The 24,300-nt window shown below is 32.3% G+C and overlaps 8 protein-coding genes and 1 non-coding gene across 9 annotated transcripts; 7 read left to right on the top strand and 2 right to left on the bottom strand.

Annotated features, from left to right (window-relative positions):
- Window positions 1-471: 471 nt before the first annotated feature.
- BX664DRAFT_249893 (uncharacterized protein) lies at window positions 472-2,155 on the top strand (the record flags this gene model as incomplete). Its single annotated transcript, XM_051540284.1, has 4 exons — window positions 472-602; window positions 753-768; window positions 848-953; window positions 1,983-2,155. Coding segments are annotated over 4 exons (426 nt in total), but the record flags the coding sequence as incomplete, so codon positions are not given.
- A 1,968-nt stretch (window positions 2,156-4,123) lies between these two features.
- Window positions 4,124-5,076, top strand: BX664DRAFT_388003 (uncharacterized protein). The gene has a single exon (XM_051549429.1). It carries the CDS (start codon window positions 4,192-4,194, stop codon window positions 5,020-5,022), a length of 831 nt encoding a protein of 276 aa, XP_051397527.1. The 5' UTR covers window positions 4,124-4,191; the 3' UTR covers window positions 5,023-5,076.
- A 236-nt stretch (window positions 5,077-5,312) lies between these two features.
- On the top strand, window positions 5,313-7,042 carry BX664DRAFT_339300 (uncharacterized protein). The gene is made up of 8 exons (XM_051546602.1): window positions 5,313-5,361; window positions 5,464-5,670; window positions 5,746-5,838; window positions 5,930-5,990; window positions 6,064-6,172; window positions 6,251-6,326; window positions 6,386-6,544; window positions 6,637-7,042. The coding sequence occupies exons 1-8, from the start codon at window positions 5,354-5,356 to the stop codon at window positions 6,968-6,970; spliced, it is 1,047 nt and encodes a 348-aa protein (XP_051397526.1). The 5' UTR covers window positions 5,313-5,353; the 3' UTR covers window positions 6,971-7,042.
- A 43-nt stretch (window positions 7,043-7,085) lies between these two features.
- BX664DRAFT_339297 (uncharacterized protein) lies at window positions 7,086-9,085 on the top strand. Its single transcript, XM_051546601.1, has 5 exons — window positions 7,086-7,271; window positions 7,372-7,574; window positions 7,689-8,059; window positions 8,165-8,457; window positions 8,519-9,085. Exons 1-5 carry the CDS (start codon window positions 7,145-7,147, stop codon window positions 8,995-8,997), a joined length of 1,473 nt encoding a protein of 490 aa, XP_051397525.1. The 5' UTR covers window positions 7,086-7,144; the 3' UTR covers window positions 8,998-9,085.
- Window positions 9,086-10,024: 939 nt separating this feature from the next.
- Window positions 10,025-11,546, top strand: BX664DRAFT_339296 (aspartic peptidase domain-containing protein). The gene is made up of 6 exons (XM_051546600.1): window positions 10,025-10,075; window positions 10,137-10,489; window positions 10,555-10,763; window positions 10,850-10,931; window positions 10,993-11,331; window positions 11,439-11,546. Exons 2-6 carry the CDS (start codon window positions 10,165-10,167, stop codon window positions 11,474-11,476), a joined length of 993 nt encoding a protein of 330 aa, XP_051397524.1. The 5' UTR covers window positions 10,025-10,075; window positions 10,137-10,164; the 3' UTR covers window positions 11,477-11,546.
- A 1,297-nt stretch (window positions 11,547-12,843) lies between these two features.
- BX664DRAFT_t111 lies at window positions 12,844-12,917 on the top strand. The gene has a single exon. It is a non-coding gene; the product is annotated as a tRNA-Val (tRNA).
- Window positions 12,918-13,562: 645 nt separating this feature from the next.
- On the bottom strand, window positions 13,563-14,326 carry BX664DRAFT_339292 (uncharacterized protein). Its single transcript, XM_051546599.1, has one exon. It carries the CDS (start codon window positions 14,275-14,277, stop codon window positions 13,669-13,671), a length of 609 nt encoding a protein of 202 aa, XP_051397523.1. The 5' UTR covers window positions 14,278-14,326; the 3' UTR covers window positions 13,563-13,668.
- Window positions 14,327-17,988: 3,662 nt separating this feature from the next.
- Window positions 17,989-18,335, bottom strand: BX664DRAFT_339284 (uncharacterized protein; the record flags this gene model as incomplete). Its single annotated transcript, XM_051546598.1, has 1 exon — window positions 17,989-18,335. A coding segment is annotated over one exon (180 nt), but the record flags the coding sequence as incomplete, so codon positions are not given.
- A 1,480-nt stretch (window positions 18,336-19,815) lies between these two features.
- Window positions 19,816-22,128, top strand: BX664DRAFT_352134 (uncharacterized protein; the record flags this gene model as incomplete). Its single annotated transcript, XM_051547672.1, has 3 exons — window positions 19,816-20,032; window positions 20,252-20,586; window positions 21,445-22,128. The coding sequence occupies 3 exons, from the start codon at window positions 19,816-19,818 to the stop codon at window positions 22,126-22,128; spliced, it is 1,236 nt and encodes a 411-aa protein (XP_051397521.1).
- Window positions 22,129-24,300: the final 2,172 nt, after the last annotated feature.

The raw sequence follows: 24,300 nt of genomic DNA, 5'->3' as shown, positions 1-24,300 counted from the left end.
TGATGATGACATATAAGCAACCCTCGGGCATATATTTTTCTTTTATACATTGGCTCACTTCGTAAAAACTAAAACAGAAAGTGTTGATGCGTGGTCTAATTCATTATCTTCTTTTCTTTTCTTCTCTTCCTTTTCCTTTTATCATCATCACGAGTTGAGTTCAAGCAGTAACAAAAGTATTCATTTCAAAAAAAAAGAAAAAAAAAGAATTTTATTACTATTGTTATTATTATTAAACAGGAACATAAGGTTAGACATAATTATATTATGTTATTGTACTAGGCAATCCAACTGATCATTCTTTTATATCCCCTTTTTTGGTACCTTGCATAAAGCTTTTTCGATCGAGAAAAAAAAAAGTTCCGTTTTCATTTGACTTTTTTTTTTAAAAAAAAAAAAATTATTATGATGCCATCATCAGTACCATCACCACCAGAAACAACTACCATGACTTCAAGATCATCCAATGATTCAGTCTCAGTAGGACAAAATCCTGATGCTAGAAAATCGCGTGGAGGTAAACCAAAGTTATTTCAATGTACAGGTTATGGAGATTGTCGAATGGTTTTCACTCGAAGTGAACATCTTGCTCGACATATGAGGTAAAAATATACCACAGAATTCAGTTTCCGATGTCAAAAAGATCAATTGACTCCCCCTTTCTTACCTTTTTTTTTTTTTCTTTCTTTCCTTCTTTCTTTATTTTTTTATTCTTTTTCTTTTTAAATATATATATATATATATTATGACAGAAAACATACTGGTGAAGTAAGTTCTTTTTTTTTTTGTAGAATAAGAAAAAGACCTTTACATAAGTAGTAACCTATTTTTTTCCTTTTCATCATAGAAACCATTCAAATGTGTAGTACCTGGATGTAATAGAATGTTTAGTCGGTTCGACAATATGATGCAACATACTCAAACACACAACAAAAGTCGAGGTGCTCCAAGGCGTATAAAAACATCAAAAACAAAGAATGAAATAGGCTCTGAACAAGGATCTCGTGAAAACTCTATATCCGACATGGACTCCAGTTATGATCATAGTGGACTTCCCTCACCTCCTCCTTCACGACGTGGTACGGAAGAAAATATTGGAAACAAACCAAGAATACATCGACGACGACGACAATTACAACGGAAAAACTATGCAGAAGAAGATGACGACGAACTTGATTATGAACTTGATGACGACGAAGATAATAGTGATAGTGATGCAAGTTACCGTTTACTTCGACATCAACAACAACAACAACAACAACAACAACAACAACAAAATGACGACGATATATGTGGTGAAAGAGTGATATCTGAACAACGTGCACTATTTGCTGAAATGCGTCGTTCCAGTCGTGATGGATATACATTACCTCCACCAATTCCTCATCCTTATCATCAATCTTATGTATGGCCTACCAATCATATATCTCATTATGGTGAACCTATTTGGCCAGCAGCTCCACTACCATCATCATCAACTATAACTCAACAAGCAACATTATCGTCATCGTCGTCATCATCATCAGTTTCTCAGAATATTCACCCCTATCAACGCCCGTTCCCTGAATCACCAGACTCCACTTCATCTTCTATATCTGCTGCTGATTCTTCATCCACCTGTTCCTCTTCAATCACAAGGCGACCAAGGACTACTCCCAAAGTCCAGTTTCATCCATATCCTTACAACAGGAAACATCTTCGACATTCTACCTCCTCGGATGAACGATACGTACTACGTCCTTTATCTCAACAAAAAGAAGATACGGATGATGCTCACATGATCTTACCTCGATTGGCTACATATTTGATGGCACATCCTAACGAACCACCAGAAAATTATCTACTATATCAACAACAAATAGAAATGACATCATCATCATCATCATCATCATCGTATGGAGAACAATTCCAACAGCAACGACGTGCATTGACTTGGCCATCTCTTCCTGGTACAGAAAAGATGATGACAAGACGTTTATCAGTACAAGATTTATGCAATCCAATCGAATATCTTGAACGACCATCATCTTGTGACGATGATAATGATGAGTATGCCAGTGACCAGGATAACAAGACAAAGATGTTGAAACAAGAAGATGGTGTGGACTTGACTTTGGATGAATACGAAGCAATACAAGGATTTGGTCGATTCCAAAAATGCGGCAGTAAGAAATAGAAATGGATTTATCATGTGTCGATGGCGTCTCTTTTCCCCCCTTCTCCTTTCCATATCCCCCCTCATTTGATTTTTTTTTTTTTATTGGTGTATTAGCGGCGATGCCATGCACTCCACCTATCCCTTTTTTTTCTTTATTGTGTTATCTTTTTTTTTTTTTTTTTGTCTCTGACCATTTAGTTTAGTTTCACTCCCAACTTACCTTTTGTTTCCTATTACCCCTTCTGTCTTCTTACAAACATCATCATCCATCATCATCATCATCATCTTAGATGTAGAAATTCCCCAATAAAGCAATCACACTTAATAAAGTCTCCTTTATATGCGTCCCCTATGCATTTTGATTTGTTTTTTTTTTTTTTTTGTCTTAAAAGGACCCTTTTCATTTCCAAAAAGTGTTTATTTTCTTTTTTTCATTTTTGTTCTCTTCATTTTACTTTTCCCCTTTCATTTCCAATTTTCCCGCTTCTTTTATTGGTTTATTTTTATATCTATTGTTTATTATTGATGACTTTGAAAAAGAAGAAGAAGGATCCTACCCTTGATACCACGGAACTACTTGCACCGAATAATAATAAAATGAAAAAGAAGAAGAATGAGAAAATAATATCTATTAAAAAACAATCTACTGGTAGTATAGTATCGTCATCTACTGATGCAATAACAACAATAGATGCAGCACCATCATCATCACCATCAACATCATCATTATTATCATCACCATCATCATCAACATCGCTTTCACATTCATCAAGTCGATATGATTCATCTCTTAGTTTATTGACCAAAAAGTTCATTGATCTGATTATAAGTACTCCTGGTGATATAGATTTGAAACAGGCGGCTAGTGAACTGAATGTCCAAAAGCGTCGTATTTATGACATCACGAATGTTCTCGAAGGAATCCACTTGATTGAAAAGGTATCCAAGAATCATGTCAGATGGATGTAAGTGCATGAAAACCAAAAACCGAAAAAAAAAAAGAAAACCCTTACTTTTGTATTAAAAAACCCTTCTTTTTTTTTTTTCCTCATTCACCCTTTTTACTTTTTTTTTTTTGCTTCCCCTTCTCGTCAGCGGAAGTCGAATCAAGGAGGCAAATGCATCGAGACAGTCAACTAACCTCCAGAAGAAGAAAAAAATACAAAAGATACAAAAGCAAAAGAGATATATAGATAGATTACAACAACTACAAAAGACAAATATGGAATTGGAACTTGAACATCAAAAGTTAACACAAATACAGCAAACCATTCAACAATGCACTACACAAGCACTTCAACATCCTCAATGTTATTTAATGAAAAGTGATGTCAATCAATTCTTTCAAGATCATCATCATCCTCATTCACCTGATACTTCTTCTTCTATATCATCTCCTTCTTTATCATCATCATCATCTGTATTATCGCCTTTGTCTTCTTCCACTACTGCCCCTGTTTTATTACCTCATCATCGTTCATATCTTCATTCAAAGGATTATTATTCACATAAACATCCACTGCATTCTTTATCATACCAACAACAACAACAACAAGAACCATAATCGTTAGTATCATTGTATTATATGTTTACCATTTTGCACAGAAGGTATCGTTCGTCCGCATGACAGATCACAATAAAATAGGGGCGAATTTCCTTTTTTTTTTTTTTTTTTTTTTGTCTCCTGATAGGATGGGGGAATTACTGGAATTGGAAGACAACTAGTGATCATTGTTGTGGATGGGAAACGAAGAACAGGATTTGTTAGGTTGGACAAAAAAAAAAAAAAAAAAAAAAAAAAAAAGGAAAGAAACAGAGAGAGAGAGAAAAAAAAAAAGCCAAGTGTGAAAGCTGTCAAGTCTAAAACAAGTCATCTAATAATGATGATTGGTTACCATTTCTGTTTGTATATGTATGTGTGTTTTCTCCCCCTGAATCAATCCTTTTTTTTTTTTTGGTTCCTTTTTTTTTCATTGTTCCTTTTTTTTTTATTATTTCTTTCTTTTCCTCACTATTATTTTGTTTTATAAGATATGCGATTTAACAAACGATTATTTCATTCCAAAACAACGGAGGAAAAGAATGATATTCTATCCTATCATTTTAATGAACAATGTAAATTACAACGCAAGATTAATTCAACCATGCCTCATTTGAAGTCATTACATGACCAACCATCTGTTCGTGTGAAAGCCAATGGAGCAATCATACTGAATAAACAACATCATACTTCATTACCACTAGATTGGGAACCTACGATTGTATCCAAAGAAAATGATCATCTTTTTGATGATGATGATGATGATAGTGATGAAGAGTTTATGATGGATACCAAGGATAATGACTGTGTTATATCATCATCTGTGATCACTACCAAAACAGAACCTTTCTTATCAGCTCCTCCCCTTCGTAATCGAACATCTCTTATGCAACTTCGCTCACACGCTTCTTCATCCACTTTACCAACCACTAAACATCATCCTTCTAATGATCATCAACGTAAACATCTTATTCGGAGCTCTTCTTTGCCCATGATGATGGCATTACCTTTAGAGCCTCCTCAATTATCACCACCACCTTGTTCTTCTTCTTCATCATCATCATCATCATCATCATCATCATCCTTTTCTCTAGGAGAAAACAGCAGTGGATACCATATTACTTATGAAAGAAAACTTGGAATTCTTTTGGAGGAAATGGAAGATATTCAACAGGAAGGCGTACGTCTAAAAAGGCAATGTCACGACTTGAAAGCAGAACGTCAACTACTAACAGATCAACTCCATCAACGTGATGATATTATTCATCAACTTCAATCTCATATTAAATCATTGACAATAGCAAATAATAATTTATCTACCTGAATTTCTTCTTTGTATCATCATTAAATAATAATAATAATAAAAAAAAGTCCCTTCTGTGAAAACTATTATTATTATTTTTAATCTTACTTGTCATCTTTTATGTATCTCTTGATGATGATTTATGTTTGTATTAATAATCAAAGTCATATTCATGCATTTTTGATCCTTGATCTTTGACCTGAAATAGTAATAGGCACACGATTGAATATTGCTTACCTAAGTCCGATTCTTGCACGTTAAAATTCCAGTTCCCTTTTTTTTCGTTTCTTTTTTTTTCTTCTCTCTCTTTTTTTTTTTTTTTTAATAAACTTCTTTATACCTTTATCTCATTATGGCAAAGTAAGTAACAGACCACGGAAGCAAACTTTCTTTTTCTTTTTGGATAGAGAATGTGGTGGAATGTAGACTGATTATTATTACTATTATTATTTTGTTATGTAGCCAACAACAACCTTCCACCTTTCGAAAGATTCAAGCTGTCACTATTGGAAACGACTTTGAAAAGGTAACCGAAATTGTCTCTGTCAAATATATCGATCTCGTTCAACAACTCAAACCTCATCAAGTCATTGTCAAAGTACTTTATGTTGGTATCAATGCTTCTGATGTCAACTATACCAATGGTAAATATACTCCTAATGTGAAGCCGTAAGTGATCTGCATAAAAAAAAAAAAATCGGTTAAAACTATGGATACTTTGAACTCAATGGATGTTCTTTCTAGTCCTTTTGATGTTGGTTTTGAAGGTTTGGGTCAAATTGTACAAGTTGGATCAAAAGTTCCCAAGGAAAAAGTGGCAAGTTATGGGATTTTTTCGTAAGTATAACTAAAATCAATAACAGAAATAAATGACTAACTCTACTTTCTTTCTTTTCTTTTTCTTTTTTTTTTTTTTTAAAAAAAAAAGACAATATGGTGCTTTCGCTGAATATTTGATTATATCTTACAAAGGCATTACTCCTATCCCTGTAAATGATCTTTCTTTTTTTTGAAAAAAAAAAATGTATGCATCACCATCTCATATATTCCTTTTTACTATAGAATCCCAAACCTGAATATATTGGTCTTCTTACTTCCGGTTTGACGTCTTCCATTTCTTTGATTGAAAAAGGGCAAATGACATCTGGTGAAACGGTATTGGTAACTGCTGGTAAGGAAAAGAAAGGTATGATGAACTATAATTGATATAACATCCCATTTGTATTTCTTTTTTTCTATTTATATATAGCTGCTGGTGGTACTGGTCAATTCGCTGTACAACTCGCAAAACTGGCTGGAAATCATGTTATTGGTACTTGTTCTAGGTAAAAGAAATTGACACAAGATATGTTTCGAAGGATTTATCTTTTTTTTGTTACTATAGCGATGACAAGGTGGAAATGTTGAAAAGAATGGGTTGCGACAGGGTGATCAATTACAAAAAGGAAGATTTCAAAAAGGTACTCAAATCAGAATATCCTCGAGGTGTGGATATTGTATTCGAAAGTGTGGGTGGCCAATTCTTTGATATTTGTTTGGGCAGGTAAGGAATAAGAAGAAAGGAAAAAAAAAGATATGGGATATATTGATCTTTTACTCACGTCTTTATATTATACAATATGATATATGATATAGTCTGGCTACAAAGGGTCGTTTGATTGTAATCGGTATGGCATCCACTTATTCCTCTTCATCTGGTATGCAAGGTAACGATCTCAATACAATCAAGTTACTTGGCAAATCTCGTACAGTGACCGGGTTCTTCCTCCCTGATTATGCCGACCAATATGGCAAGCATTTACATCGATTAATTTCTTTATTAGCTCAACGCAAATTGGAGGTAGAATTGGATCTTGTTGGACAAGGTGATATTAAGGATGTTATAAAAGGGGTGGATCGCTTACAAATGGGGAAAAACAAAGGCAAGGTTATTGTACCTCTTTCGTCTTCTTCTTCTTCTCGTTTGTAAAACATAGTTTAGAATATTGGTTCGCGGTATTTGAAATAAACAAAAAAAAACTATATTTTTGAAATCTGCCCCTCTTTTTTTTTTCTGTCTTTTTTTGTCTCTTTTTTCTTTTTTTTTTTTTTTTTCTCTCTCTCTCATATACATACATTCTTTCTTATTATCTTGATCTTCCATATGGTATCAACGATTGTAAAAACGAACAAGAAATGTGTTAATGGAAGTGCAAAAGGGAATCATAAAGAAAGAAAATCATCAAGGTACGAACGCAAGATCAACAAGGCGAAACTGAAGGCCCGGGAAGGTAAACAAATATAGATCATGCCAATATAATCGTCAAAAAAAAAAATAAGAAAGTATTAATATAACTCTCTTTTTTTTTCTTTTATTTTTGTTATTATTAGAAATCGATCTCTTTGAATGGAACAAATGGCAGTTTGCCAAAAAGGATTTTTGGATCGATCCTTTTGTTGATACTGTGCCTCGCATTGATTGTCGTCAGGTATCCAAACAAGAATTCATAGACAATTTTGAAACACCCAACATACCCGTTGTCCTTATTCATGGAACTGATCATTGGAAAGCGCATACCTCTTGGACTGAAAAGGTAAACAAAAAAAAAAAAAGGAAAAAGATGTTCGTCTTCTTATGTGTACTGTAAATAAATTTTGCCCCTTGGTAACACATCCTTTTTTTTTTTTTTTGTTGGGAGAAACAATAGTACTTTTCGGATCGATATGGTAAGGACCTTTATAAAGTGGGGGAAGATAATGAAGGCAACAATGTATATATGAAAATGAAACATTTTCTTCATTATTGTCATCATGATGCCAAAAAGGACGACTCTCCATTATATATTTTTGATAGTGGATTTTACAAGGATCGAAAAAAGAAGAAACCACAACAATCTAGCTCTTCCTCTGATAATGATGATGATGATAAAATGAAAGAACAACATTTGGATTCCGGCTCATTATTGGATGATTATGAAGTACCAGATTATTTTGCAGATGATTTATTCAAATTAGCAGGTAGTCAAAGAAGACCTCCTTATCGATGGTTGGTGATAGGTGAAGCTCGTAGTGGTACTGGGTAAGTGTGAAATATAACTGATTTATCACATACAATGAAAAAAGGTGGGCTGATTTTTTTTTTTTTTTTTGATTCGGATCTTTTTTTTTTTGGTTACTTACTTAGTATCCACACAGATCCTCTTGGTACATCTGCTTGGAACGCTTTACTGAAAGGACATAAACGATGGGCGCTCTTTCCTCCTAATACTCCCAAAAATATTGTTGATCCACCTATGAAGCCATATGATCATGAAGGTGTATCATGGTTTAGTCAAGTCTTTCCCAAGTTCCATATGCGTGATGATCCTACTGATGTACGTACTTTGGGACAACGTTTGGGTATGGTTGAAGTATTACAACGACCTGGTGAAATCATTTTTGTCCCTGGTGGATGGCATCATGTTGTCATGAATCTTGGTAATTAATAAAAAAAAAAAAAAAAGGGGGCCAGTTTGACTGATTTTTTTTTCTTTGTTAGATATGACCATCGCTGTTACACAGAATTTTTGCTCACCTACCAATGCTGAATATGTATATTTATCCACTCGACATTCACGACCCAAATTAGGTGCTAGACTTTATCGACGATTACAAAAATTAGGTAACAAGTATCCGGATAGTATTTATGCAAAAGTGGCGGCCCAGTTGAGAACGTTACAACATACACCACAGATACCACCAAGTAGCAGTGACAGTAGTTCATCTAGTAGTACAAGTAGCAGTAGCGGATCATCATCATCCTCCTCCATCGATACATACATTACATTACCAACAACCTCATCAACAACCACTAAAAAATTAACAAAAAGGAAAAGAAAATTGATCATCAGCAGTACTGAATCAGAAACGGATCTTAGTGATGGAACCTGTATGTGTCTAAAATGCAAAAGGAAACGGAAAAAAGAAAGAATCAAGAAAAATGGAGCAAGTCCCTCAAAATCAACAAGTGATTCGTAGTTTAGATCTACATACTATATATATATTTTTAGATTAGTTTATATTGTGGACAACCTTTTTTTTTTTTTTGATTTAGTATTATCTCTACATTGTTTTGTTTTTTTTTTTGTTTTTTTTTTTTTGGTCATCATTACATAAATTTACATACAAATAAAAATACATTCATTCATTCATTCAATCCTATTTTGTGTTTTTGTACTCTTTATCTCAATCTGATTTTTTAATACTGTTTTTAGTTGACGAACTCCTGTTATATAATCCCTTTTCTATTTATCATTGGCACTATGAACGATTACTGAATTTTATCTCTCCTTCTCCCCTTTCTCCTTTTTGTATATGCATCTTATGCCCCTATGCCTGTTGGCTACATTTTGGTTTCTATGGTCACATATAAAAGAAAAAGGATATCCGAAAATTAAACATAGCATTGCAACTTTTTGATATCTCCTTAACATTCATCCCGTCCATTTATTTTTTTTTTTCCAATTTTATTCCAATATCATCATTCATCTTTTTTGGATAGAGTCATGATGATAAACTGGATGATGATGATCCCTTCCCCTGCTTTTTTCGTTGTTGTTGTTTTTCTTCTTCTCCCTCCTACATAGCGTAGAAAAAAAAAAAAAAAAGAAGCTTACTTTTTTTTTCTTTCTTTTATGCCTTACCTCTTCTATATACTAAACATGATTTATCTTATAGTCTATCTTTTATTGATGATTTGTCTAGTACGAGGAGAATCTGTTAGATATGAGATTACTCGATCCACTTTGAATCGTTTCTCTAGAATCATCACTGATCGTGCCGCCAATATCAAATCACAAGAAAAACTTATTTTGCACAAAATGAATGCTGCTTTAGATAATCAAACAACAAAACATGATGAGGATGATCATCAAAGTGATAATGCTTTATCCATTCAGGGCGCTTACGGAGTTAGAAATTACCTTTGGAGTGTACGCAACAGAACAAAATAAGTAATGAGAGCTAGCATAGTTTTTGATTCTTATTTTTTTTTTCCTTTTCCATTCTTTTCTTCCATTATTATTATCCATGTCTAGTATTTAATTACTGTTGGCATGTAAGTAGACGAATTTATTTTTATTCTCTTCATGTCACATTAACTCAAATCTTTTATATAGTGGTCATCCAAAAAAACAATTCAATTTGATGTTAGATACAGGTTCATCAGTTTTATGGGTACCTTCTAGTGCATGTGATGAAAAAAATTGCCCTGGGTCTTCAACGTCTACATTGTTTGATTCTTCACAATCCAGCTCATATATAGGTGATAAGAATAATAGGTTTTTCATGGATTATGGTGTAGGCCATTGTATTGGCGAATCAGGTCAAGATTCCGTGTTTATTGGAGTCAAGGAAATTGAACATCAAAAGTTCGGTGTTGCCAATAAAATCTCCAAAGATCTACTGGTGGATGGTGTCAATGGAGTATTTGGTCTAGGTCCTCCTGTTACAACTCAAGTATTCAATCAAAGTAAGAATAATTTATATCCTCTTTTGGAAACTAATCTTTCTTTTTTTTCTTGAATTCTTTTGTAGATAAGGAAAAATGGAAAACCCCTCTTGAACAACTCTTTGCTAATAAAGCTATTGATCGGAATATGTTTAGTATCTATCTAGATGATATAGATAATATCGAGGAATTTGAGTCTGCAAATGGACAATTGACTTTGGGTGATTTGCCACCTCGGGATTCTTATTCTGGTGATATTCAATGGGCTCCTTTACTTGGTGGTAATTTGCTACAAGTAAACCAAAAAAAAAAAAAAAAAATGGAATCATTTATTAAACTTTTTCTCTAACTCATTTCAATCCGATTCTTTGCTTTTTTTAGTATTATTGGGCGATCAAATCAAATGGAATAAAATTAGACAACGAATATATTTCTGGTGATTTGATTGGCATAGTTGATACAGGTAACAAGTGAAGGAAAGAAAAATTCACAACCTCATTTTTATTTTTATTTTTTTCTGATAGGTACAACCATGATCATCCTAGCTCCTGAATATGGAAATCGTGTGATAGAAAGTCTCAAAATAACTGAATTTGACGAGGAAAAAAGATTGTATACGGTGGATTGCAACAAGGTTCGTTCTCTACCGACACTCACATTTATGATAACTGATGGTGTGACACTAGTATTGACTCCTGAACAGTACACGGTTCCTCACTGGCAAACCACTCTTTGGCAAAACAATGATGCTCGATGTCCTCTTTATATTTCTACTGATTCATCCGATAAATTTGACTTTGTCTTTGGCCAGAAATTCTTGGAACATTATGTTACTATCTATGATGTGGACAATAAACAAATAGGTAAGGAAAAAAAAAAAAAAAAAAAAAAAAAAAAAAAAAAGAGAGAGAGAGAGAAAAGTGTTGTACCTTTTGAATGGTAATATTAAATTGATATTTTATTTCATTAGGATTTGCTCCTAGTGTGCATAACAAGGCTTCGAAATAGTAATGTGTTTTTTTTTTTTTTTATTTTGATTTTTATAATAAAAAATTTGCTAGTCTTTATTTTTTTTTTATTTTATTTTGTCTATGTTTAAGAAAAATTTTATATTATTTCTACTTGGAAACCCTGAATGATTGATTGCCTTTTCAAAACATGCTTCCTCTTCATTTCCCTTCTCTTGTTACATATACTTTCTATTGTATATTCCTATCAAGATCTAATATAACATTCTGTCAGCTTTCTCTTACTCTCACTTCTACAGTATTTCATACCGTACATGGAAGAGAGTTGTAGAATAGATACGATTTTTATGATTATGCGTGATTGACGATGATGATGATAATTAATACTGTATAAACTATAACTTTCAAGGACTGTTCGGAAGTAACAATGACAACAACGACATGAATAGGATTTTATTAAAAAAAAAAAAAAAAAAAAAAAAAAAAAAAGGAAATGTAACTATAATACTAAAATTAATTCTAACAATTCATAAAAAAAGAAAAAATCACGAAGAATCAAATGAACGAGAGAGAGAAAAATGATATCCAGAATCAAACGAACAATTCAAAGACCACCTTGATTTTCTTATATGTCCATCTAGTTCATCCCTTAGTGTATTCATCTAATCGATCATGTTGTATATTCATTCAGATGATCCATTCGTTGATACAGTCGAATAAACACAAAGTCGTATTCTGCATCACGCAGATATACTATACGTTGCGAAAAAAAAAAAAAGAAAAAGAAAAAAAGAAGAAAAGAGGGAGGAAGAAAAGAATGAGTACATAATAGTGTTTTTGTTCTTTTCCTAATAATAGCATTGTTGACAAACTATACCTAATAGATCCTCTTTCACCCTTCATTGACCTACTATTGATGCTTTTTTTTTTTTGCACATCATCCTATGGATTCATGTCTGCAGAATGATAAATTAAAATGCTAATGAATGATAAATTGGATTAGCCCATTTTTTTGGTTCGTATTATCATATAATGTATTTCTTCCTATTGTATACCTTTTAACATTGGAAGTCATGCATTCATTTCCAACTACTATAATCAATGACAAAGAAGAAAGAGTTGTCTATTTAAAAAAAAAAAAAAAAAAAAAAAAAAAAAAAAAAGAGAGAGAAAAAAAAAAGCTGAAAGAAAATTCAGAGAAAAAGGAAAAAAAAAAAGGAAATAAAAAAAGGGTATTCCGATCCATATATTAAGCGCGCGTTTGAATAAACTTAGAAATAAAAAAAGGATTTTGATACATATATTAGGCGCACGTTTGAATAAACTTGAATAATTATTCAAGTAAAAAATTTATAAATTTTTTACGATTAGATTTATATGTATACTGGCAGTCTAATTTTCGAAAATGGTCGCTTGGTGTAGTTGGTTATCACGTCTGTCTAACACACAGACGGTCAGCAGTTCGAATCTGCTAGCAACCATTTCTTTTTAAATTTTTTCTATACGTTACACAAGAAAACTGGGGTTTAACTTAAGTGTGTTGTGTTAAGTGATTTTTTGGTTTATACTGTATTGTTGTGTGATTTTTTGGTTTATAGGTTCAAAATTGAAAAAGTAAAACGGATGATTGAAAGTTAATAATGTTTATAGTGAGCACCAGTACTTGATTACGCAAGCACACGTATAGGAAAAGAGATAAAATAAAAAAGAAAAGTAAAGTAAAGAAAAATAAAGTCTTGTTCCAAATTTGGAAAGTAAAAGTAGAGTAAAATTGTTCTGACTTTAAATAGTGAACAAAGTGAGCCAATCAAGAGTAATAATCCTCAAATACAAATTGAGATGGGATGAAAAGAAAAGTTTTATTTAAAAAGTGTATTAATTATTGACTAAAGAAAAAAGAAAAATAAAGGAAAAAGTTGGGGTATTTATACTCTTTTTGTTGGATGGACAGAGGATGAAGATTTCCAAAAGAAACATATTTGAAAAGAAACTTTGAAAATAAAGAAGTATTAGGGATAAAAATATATAGGAATAATAAATCACTGAGTCACAAAATGATAAAATATATGATGGAACTAAGTCACTGAGATAAAAAATAGGTAGAAAAATCGTACCTAAAAAAAATCTTTTTATTGTTTTTTTGTCTTTTATAAATTTTTTTTTTTCTTTTCTTTTATTTTTTTTTTTTTTTTTATACGACAATCTACGCCCCAAAGAAAAATGGTCTCCATTTTATTTTTTTGTCCAGATATCTCTGCGCTTTACTTTCTTGACGAAGGAATGTTCCATAGCGGAAGGCATTACATCCCCCAACAACCGATGAAGAAAACGATTACGTTCCTTTACATATCTTTGACGACTAATATTATCTGTTGGTGGTTCCAGATGGTCATGTATCAGATTGATTACACGGGGAAATAGGTTCTCATCTTCTTCGTTCACTAATTCTTGTTGCATCTTCTTTAGTATCCCAAGTTTGTTTAGGTAGGATGGCATTTCCAAAAGCAACAATTGTTCGCTGTCTTTTGGTGTTAGTGTGAATGGTGTAGTGGGATTCAAGAAGGGTTGGTTATTGATATTCATATCTTTGCCTGTAGTCCATTCAGATTCTTCCTTTGTCTCGTCTGTTTCTTGTTTAGGGTTAAACAGCTGCTGGGAATCGATCACCTCGTTATTAATGGTAGAATGTAAGGTAAAATCGAAGGGATCTAACATGGTAGAAAATTCCTGTGGGACTATATCTTGTGAAATTGCAGAGTCATTATTCCACGAAGGATTTGCCGCGAAGATGTCCAAGGTCAATAGGTCTTCAAGGGAAGTACTTCTTCTAGGTGTATTCATAATGATGATTTTATTATTATTTATCTTCCCTTCTCTTTTTTTTTTTTTTGTTTTTATAGTTTTTTTTTTTTTTTTTTTTTTTTTTTTGTTTGTTTGAGGATGCTGATGTAATTGTAGGTAGATCATTGTGGATCATATTATTTAATATTAATAAAGATGCTAGTGGTGATTGCTGATAATATTAGTGACGATGATGATATGCAAGTCTCTCCTTTTTTTTTTTTTTTTAACATTTTTCTTCTTTTTTTTTTTTTTTATACGACAGTTCAAAATTGAAAAAGTAAATCAGATGATTGAAAGATAATAAGTTAAATAGTGAGCACCAGTACTTGATTACGCAAGCACACGTATAAGAAAAGAGATAAAATAAAAAATAAAAGAAAAGTAAAGAAAAATAAAAGATCAATTGGTAGGGGTTTGATAAAAGTGTTCTTTCTTGCTATAAGGAACAAAGTGAGCCCATCAGAAGTAATAATCCACAATACAATCAAGTAGGGATAAAACGAAAAGATTTATTTAAAAAAATATATTGATGATTAACTAAAGAAAAAAAAGGAAGAGGGGAAAGATGGAGGGGTATTTATACTATTTTGAAAAAAGGATAATGATTATCATAAACGTTATGATAATGATTATGATAACGAGTATGATAAATGTTATGTAAGTCTTGTGACTTACAATAACATCCAATATCTATAACTATAGAGATAAAATTTATATAAAAGTTATGTGATAACTATATAGATGATGTGAAGGGAGATAATTTTTTTTTATATTATATATATATTTTTTTTTTCTTCTCAACAGATGATATTATTAAAATAATAACATCGATGATATTTGATGAGTAGTGAGCACCAGTTGTTTTATATAAAAAGAACAAAAGTAAAATAAAAAAAAATAAATGTAAACCAAAAAAGGAAATAGATGTCTTGATGATTTGATCACAGGTAATGATGATCAACTAAATAATCTTGAATAAATAGCTTGATGATTGCTTGATGATAAAAGAATAAAGATAAAACTTAGGATGATTTGTTCCTTAAGAGTGGCCAATATGATGTTGGTTAAAAAAAAAACTTTTTATTGAATAAAAATATAAAAAATTGATAATATATATTTTATACTATTATTATTTTATTTCTTTAATTTGTCTGAAATAAACCGTTGTTATATTTGATCCAGACTTTTATTGGTTCTAACTGGTGATGGATGATGGATGATAGATGGTGGACGATGGTTGATGGATGATGGACGATGGTTGATGGATGATGGACGATGGTTGATGGATGATGGATGATGGTTGATGGATGATGGATGATGGATGATTGCTTTGTCATTTACTATTCTTACTTCTCTTGAACTATACGATAAAAAAATATTACACTTCTTACCTTCCATTAAAATAAAAACTTGTTTGATATCTGAAATAATCATAAAATTATGGCTGTTCAAAGTCATCCACGTCAATTTGGACAGTCTTACCAGGATGCATAAAGAAGTCTTTTTCTTTACGAAATATGTAATATATGGATGATGGGTAATGGATGATGGGCGATGGATGATGACTGAATATAAAGGTTTTGCCTGAAATTTATCGACTATAGAAAAAAAAAATTCAATTTGCAAGGTTGGGGCGACAAAAAGAAAAATCAAAAAAAAAAAAAAAATGGCAAATTGTCGTCAGTGGACGGGCTTCAAAAACCCACCCCTTTGTGCGCGTTTTGCTCTTTTTTTAATTTTTTTCTTTCTTTTCTTTTCTCCATCCACTTTTTTTTCCACATTAGGTGTCCTCTTTGTCTGTGCGATCTTGTCAAGGTAGATTTTATTGGATTTGGAGCGTTTTGAAAAAGGGATTTACAAAATACATGGGGAAACCCTTTCATTTTGGATGTAGGATTTAGTACAGGTAAATGACGGAAAATATTTTATAATAGAATGTGAATTACTTGGCTTGGTTTTATTTTACTAGTAATGTGAACGAAAAACTGACTGGATGACAAGCTTCTTTTGGTTAGGAAGGGAAGCTTGTTGTTAGGATCTCGGTGGTGGACGAATGCTTCTGGTTGGTACTATAATAGATACAGTAGTGATAGTTTTAGTTAGTCAGTATGAGGTTTTTTTTTTTTTAAAAAAAAATAAAAATTATATTACTTTTTATGATACACAAGAATATACTTCCATGGTTCTTTTTTTTTTTTGATGATGATAATCATTATTAATTGAATGAGGGATGACTGAATTGACTTTTCATTCTTGGTTTACCTTATAAACTGGGAGGCAAGGTGTATATTGCTATTAATACAGCTGAAAGAGAATGTCATCACGCATCTTCAGTCCAAATTTGATACAATGATGATAGGTTGCGATGGAACTACAGAAATATAAAGAGGCAGGAAATTTGACTGATGATCATGATTCATAGCTTTGATTGTTGCAGTAATTGATTCAAACCCACTGGTCAATCGTGAAGATAACTCAGGTAAAGCTAACTGGATTTTTTGACTTGAAGTGAAAGCTCATTCATCATTCTCTTGTGTTTTTAGCACTTGATCTTCGAATTGCTTATATAAAGTTGTGGAAAAAACACATCCTGACCAAAGATAATCGTCAGGATATATTTGCTTCAATAGTACAGAATCATAAAAGTACAAAAAAAAAAAAAAAAAAAGGTGAAGATAAGATTACAAAAAAAAAATCATCATCCGTCATCCATCATCCATCATCCATCATCCATCATCCATCATCCATCATCCATCATCCATCATCCATCATCCATCATCCATCATCCATCATCCATCATCCATCATCCATCATCCATCATCCATCATCCATCATCCATCATCCATCATCCATCATCCATCATCCATCATCCATCATCCATCATCCATCATCCATCATCCATCATCCATCATCCGTCATCCATTATCCGTCATCCATCATCCATTATCATCCGTCATCCGTCATCACCCATCGTCCGTCATCACCCATCATCTGTCATCACCCATCATCCATTCTATTCATCATCCATCATCCATTCTATTCATCATCCATCATCCATTCTATTCATCATCCATCATCCATTCTATTCATCATCCATCATCCATCATACCGTAATTCAAAAAAGAGAGATGCCATACCTGCCATTCCTTTTGTTTTGGTAAATAGTTTATAATCGTGTTGATAGGACGTTGTGCCCGATTTCTTGTCAATGTCGCTTCATTTTGATACTTCATCGATGTGTGGACATCATTGTCTTGTTGGATTTGTTGATCATCCATGATCACGTATATAGGTATATGGAATAAAAAAAAAAAGAGATCGAAAGAAGGTAAAGAAATAGAAATAAAAATAAAAAATAAAAAAAAAAAAAACAAGAGAAAGAAAAGGAAAGATTTTTACTTTTTATTTTTCAAATCATCAAGATGACACATGAAGTGGAAAAAGAAACATTGCCTATCCAAATGATACTAACCAATACAGAGGTCAAAATACGGAAGTATTTGGCATCAGTATTTTTGCATTTTGGCCCTGTACAACACCAAAATACGGATTTTTCTTACTTTTCAAACAGTATAAATACCCCACTTTTCTCCTTTTCCTTTTTTTTTTTTTTCTATTCATCCCTACTTAACTGTATTGTGGATTATTCATTTTGATTGGCTCAACCCCTTTTTCTTTTTGGTTAGACTAAGAACTTCTACACTTTATTCAATAAAAAATGATGGAATTCAAAGAATAAGATGTCGCAAAAATAGGAAATAAAATATCGTAAGGATAGAAAATAAATGACGGGGTAGAAAAGAGAGAGTTGTCGCATAATCCAATAGAATATAAGAAGAAAAAAAAGAACAAGAAGAAAAGGAGTGATAGTAGTTCCATTGAGTATTTTGAATAACAGAAAAAATAAAATATTATTTAGTCAACATATCCATTTTTTTATATTTATTTATTTTAACTTACCTGTAGAAAAGCATTAAATACATCCTCATGAAGAGGTGATAACATAGTTTAATATGTTGCTGTTTACAGGTTGATTATTCACTTTGAACACCAAGAGAGATTTCAAAAAGAAAAAGAAAAAAAAAAGAAAAATAAAATAGCACTTTTTTATATCTCTCACTTGATCAAGGAATAAAATAAACCTGGCAAAAATTATCTCAGAAGAAAAAAAAAAAAAGAACTATTATGCAAATTTACATTCGTTATCGATCGATCGAATATCTCAGTTAATGAAAATAAACAAAGAATACCCGAGTAAATGTATTTTTTTTTTAAAAAAAGAAAGGAACTATTATGCAAATTCACATCAACATCACAAGATATGAATATTACATTAGTATACCCCTGTCTTAACTGTGAATATGACGATGATGATGATACAATATAAAAAATTTAGTTCTTTTTTTTTTTTTTCCAAATATGGCCTGTTGAAAAGAATCAGCTAACAATCAATCATCAATCATCAATCATCAATCATCAATCATCAATCATCAATCATCAATCAATGACATACTCTACTGACATCTCTAAAGCGATATCTAAAAAAGTGGTAATGCGACATTCATTTTGGGAAAGTACGATTTTTTATTTTATAACATCACGAAAAACATTTTATTGTGACCCGACAAAAACTTCGAAAACACTGTATTTTCTTACCTTTCAAATTTGATCTTTTATTTTTCTTTACTTTACTTTATTTTTTTATTTTATCTCTTTTCTATACGTGTGCTTGCGTAATCAAGTACTGGTGCTCACTAAACAACTCATTCTCTTTCAATTGTTGAAAGAAAAAAAATTATAAAAAAAAAAATTCGTTTATGATTCTCATTTTCATTTTCGTTTTCCGTTTTTCGTTTTTCGTTTTTCGTTTTCATTTTAAACTTTATTTCATTTTAGTATAAATACCTCACCTTTTTCCTTTATTTTTCTTTTTCTTTAGTTAATCATCAATATATTTTTTTAAATAAATCTTTTCTTTTTATCCCTACTTTTATCACTTCTGATTGGCTCACTTTGTTCCTTATAACAAGAAAGAACAATTTTACTTTCCATCTACTTTCCAAATTTGGAACAAGACTTTATTTTTCCTTACTTTACTTTTTATTTTATTTTATCTCTTTTCTTATACGTGTGCTTGCGTAATCAAGTACTGGTGCTCACTATATTCATTATTAGCTTTCAATCATCCTGATTACTTTTTCAATTTTGAACCCATAAACCAAAAAATCACCCAACACTTTTTCAAATTTGAACATATAAACCAAAAAATCACCAACAGGAGTTATTGTAGTACAAACTTGGTCACAAAAAATAAAAAAGATGGTCCCTTCAACCTGATTCGAACAAGTTTCTCACTTACGGTTATCATCCTAAAACACCTTATGACCAACAATACACAACATACAATATGCATCATCCAAGGTACCAACATGAACTAGATGTACGAACAACAAAAGAGATTGTGATGTTGAATCAAATACGAAAGGATGCTTGTGAAGCCATAAGAAAATCCCAAGAAAATCAAAAAAAAGAGCGATGGATAAGAAGATCATCGAAGACGTACGACAATGGAAACCTCCTTTCAAGCTTGGTGACATAGTGACATTGTATACTGGAATCAAGGCAAATTCATGGACAGGAAAAATATCTGACATGTGGGATGGAATTTATGTTGTACATCAAACACTTGGCAAAGGAACTTATTTCATTAAACCATATCAATCCACTGATCCAAAACTTAAACGAGTGCATGGTAATCGACTAAAGTTGTATCAGCTGCCTGATGTCTTTTGGAATCAGTCTATTGATCGCATCCTTGGAGATGATCTATAAAAAAAAAAATTATATATAAAAGAGTAAAAAAAAAAAAAAAAAAAATTGATATATATATATTATCTTTACCTATCCTTTTTCTATAAACCAATGGCCCATTCAAGTTACCAACTGGATGAATTCACTTGGTTGGATACAGAAACTTTAACTTTAAGCACGGTGGTGGATAACAAAACAGTGGAAAAACAACCATTGTTCGAAGATGAAGGAGAAGAAACTATCAAGGACACAGAAACAGAAGAATGGGTTATCAAACAAGATTCTAGGACTGATCCCTTCCTTAGCCCGGACTTACCTTTTAATCCCATTCCAGAAGATGCAAAACTACTGCTACAAATGTCCATTCCGGGATACCTCTATAACTTGCAAGATATTAGGGAAAGACAAGCCGACTTACATAAAAAAGAAGCATCGTTCTTTATACCTCTAGCAATACAGGTGCTACATGCTACATTCACAGAACCGACCGATAATGTATCTAGATCTAAATACGACCGTACCATTGGGAATCTACTACGATATTTGTTGCAAGACACTATGACGAGGTTCACTTTACGCTTGTTCATAAAGAAGGTCAGAAGAGCTGATACATGGATATGATAGTAAAGATGGGGTCCATCTTTCTGTTGGGCGGAGGATGTCAATAAAAAAAAAAAAAAAAAAAAAGAGAAAAAAAAAAAAAAAAAAAAAAGAGAAAAAAAAAAAAAAAAGAGAAAAAAAAAAAAAAAAAAGAGAAAAAAAAATCTTTATCTCCTGATGGGACCGCAGTCCTTTTTGACCACCTGTGCTTTTTGACCACCTGTGCTTTTTGACCACCTGTGCTTTTTATCCACTTGTGCTTTTTATCCACATATCACTTTTATCCACATATCACTTTTATCCTTCTAACACATTTATCCTTTCTATCACTTTGACCTTTTTACTTATTATTTTTTTTATATAAATAGCCCAACTTTTTATTTTATTTTTTTAGTTCAGTCAATTTTTATTATATTTTCTTAAATAAATCTTTTCTTATTATCCCTACTTGATTGTATTGTGGATTATCACTTCTGATTGGCTCACTTTGTTCCTTATAACAAGAAAGAACAATTTTACTTTCCATCTACTTTCCAAATTTGGAACAAGACTTTATTTTTCTTTACTTTACTTTTCTTTTTTATTTTATTGCTTTTCCTATACGTGTGCTTGCGTAATCAAGTACTGGTGCTCACTAAACAACTTATTCTCTTTCAATCATCTGATTTACTTTTTCAAATTTGAACCTATAAACCAAAAAATCACCCAACACTATTTATAAAAAAATATTCTACTCCTGGATCATCCATCAAGGCTACTTACTCTGTGATCATGCATGGCTTGATGAATGAATATATTACTGCTGAATTGATTCAAACTTATGAATACGCATTAAACAACATGAATCAAGGACCTGATGAACGTCCAAGAACTTTTTATGCAAGATTATTTGAAGCTGCTGAACTTGCTGAAATTGATTCTGAATCAATGATCCAAAGCAGATTTCGTGCTGGATTACATCCTCGTATACAACAACATTGTATAGCAATTGGATGTACAAACATCAAGGAATGGCTTCGTGCTGCCGAAGGATGGTGGATTGCTCATCATCCACAAAAGGTTGAATTGGTGAATAATCCTTTCTCTCCTCAACATGCTAGTATGGGTTATCATGAAGACATGCCACATCATGATTCCGTTCTCAATAGAATCACTGCTACACAAGGAACATCCACAATGAATGATGTATCTCAACGAGTAGACAAGATTGAACAATTGATTATTGACATGAAATCATCCTTGGATGGAATCATCAACAATAATCAAAGAAATCGAAACAACAATAATCAATATCACAACAATGGTTATCAACAAATGAATCCAAGAAACTACCGTAGACAAAACCAAAACCTTTATTATAACAACAACAATAACAATCGATCCAATGGCTATCAACAACAATATTATCCTAACAACCAGAATCAATACCAACAATAAAACAATCGAATGAATCAAAATCAAGACTGTCAACAAGATAATCGATATCAATCCAACAATCAACAACCGGCAAAAAACTAAATCGGGCAATTGCTAATGGTCAATTGGGAATCCCACATCCAAAATCCATTAACCTACAACAAGAAAAAAGAAAAAACATTGATCAACCCAATAAATCAATGAATCAACAACCATCACAACAACCACATTACCTTAATGCCATATATGATGAAGGAGAAATCAATCAATATCTTGATGAATTAAATCATATGGATGATGATTTATTCGCTGTGCCAAAAAGATTGGAACGTCCACCTGAAATCATACATGTTGATCCATCACAAAAGAAAACACCACAAAAAAGACAAAGGACAAATCATCAAAACGTACAACCACAAGTGACAACACCTCCACATGATAAAGATGATGAAATGCAACAAGTCCAATCTACAATAAAAACGGTGAAAAAAAGAACACAATCAATTCCTCCAAATATCAAATACAATATAGCCGATGATGTACTTACTCGAAAAGCTGATATTGCTGTTGGAGATCTACTTGCTGCTTCACCTTTATTGAAACGTCAATTGTTATCTGCATGTCGACCAAGAAGAAACAAGAAACCAGCACAATTGAATTCATTGGAAGATGGTGAAATCATTACAACTGCTGCCTATACTGAAGTCCAAATTGGCGATAAAAAGATAAAAGCATTGATTGATTGTGGTGCTGCAAAATCTTGTATGTCGAGATCGCTGATGAAGATATTGGAAATGGAAATTGATGCTCCATCTACTAGTGTATTCACTCTTGGGAATGGAACCAAACAATCATCACTTGGACAAATATATGATGTACCTATAAATATTAACAATCAATTGGAAATACCTGTTAATATGGAAGTATTACCTCGATGTCCATCACACTTGATACTTGGTAATAACTGGTTGAATCCTGCACAAGCTGTAATCAATTTCAAACTTGGAAACTTGACTTTGACCTACAAACACAAAAAACATTCTATACCAATTACTTACATCAAAGCATCGGAAGATCCACCCATCAAGATGCAAGCCAAATCCATCCAGTATAGAATTGAAAAGGAATCAAAGCCAAAACGAATCACAGAAGTTGATACTGATAGTGAAGAAGAGGATCAATCCGAAGAAGCGTCTGATGAAGAAACAGCTGAAGAAGAATGGGAACATGACGACAAAGATGAAGATCAAGATGATGAAGATCAAGATTTTTATTTGTTGAATTCTACACAAGCTGATACTACACTACGAGTTGATCATCCAAATACTGACGAAGCCTACATATACACTAAGGACACTGGTTTCTACTTACCTCCCTATACCATATGTGATATCAATATATCCAAACCAAATGATAATCGTGTACCAATCTTGAGATCTATCTTGACTGATCCAATCTATGAAGAAAATCAAGATATACATTTCCATATAATGAATGATACTGATACTACCAAGGAATATCCACCAAATACTTTGATTGCACAATGTTACCTTCATGATATACCTGAAGAAGATACCAAAGAAACTCTAGGATATGAACTTGTACATATGGAATTGAATGATCATACCATGTTGGATCCTGAAGAAGAAGTACCTACTCCAAAATTATTGGATTCTACACAAAAAGAAAAAATACAATTAGGAGAAGTACCACCAGATATACAAGAATCTTTTTATCATCTACTTACCGATTATCAAGATGTATTTGACTGGTATAATGATAGAATGGGAAGAACCACTTTGTTAGAACATGAAATCATTCTACAAGACAATTCGCCACCTATTCGTCATCGTCCTTACCGATTGGCACCTATTGAACAAGAATATTTGAAAAAAGAACTTGATCGCCTATGTGAACTTGGAATCATCAAACCTGCCAATACACCGTATACTGCTCCTATAATTCTTGTGAAGAAAAAGAATGGTGAATATCGAATGGTTGTAGACTATCGCAAACTGAATGCAAGAACAAAAGTTGATGCCTATCCACTACCAAAAATTGACGACTTGATTGATGAATTAGGCACTTCTGTTATATTTTCTACTCTTGACTTACGTTCTGGTTTCCACCAAGTACCGTTAAAAGAAGAAAGCAAAGAATTGACTGGATTCGTTACAAAGTTTGGAACTTATC

The sequence above is a fragment of the Halteromyces radiatus genome (assembly GCF_025201355.1).
Source record: "Halteromyces radiatus strain CBS 162.75 chromosome Unknown BX664scaffold_7, whole genome shotgun sequence".
Taxonomy (NCBI): domain Eukaryota; kingdom Fungi; phylum Mucoromycota; class Mucoromycetes; order Mucorales; family Cunninghamellaceae; genus Halteromyces; species Halteromyces radiatus.
Note: the sequence above shows the minus strand (reverse complement) of the source record. Positions and strands in the feature narration are given on the sequence as shown.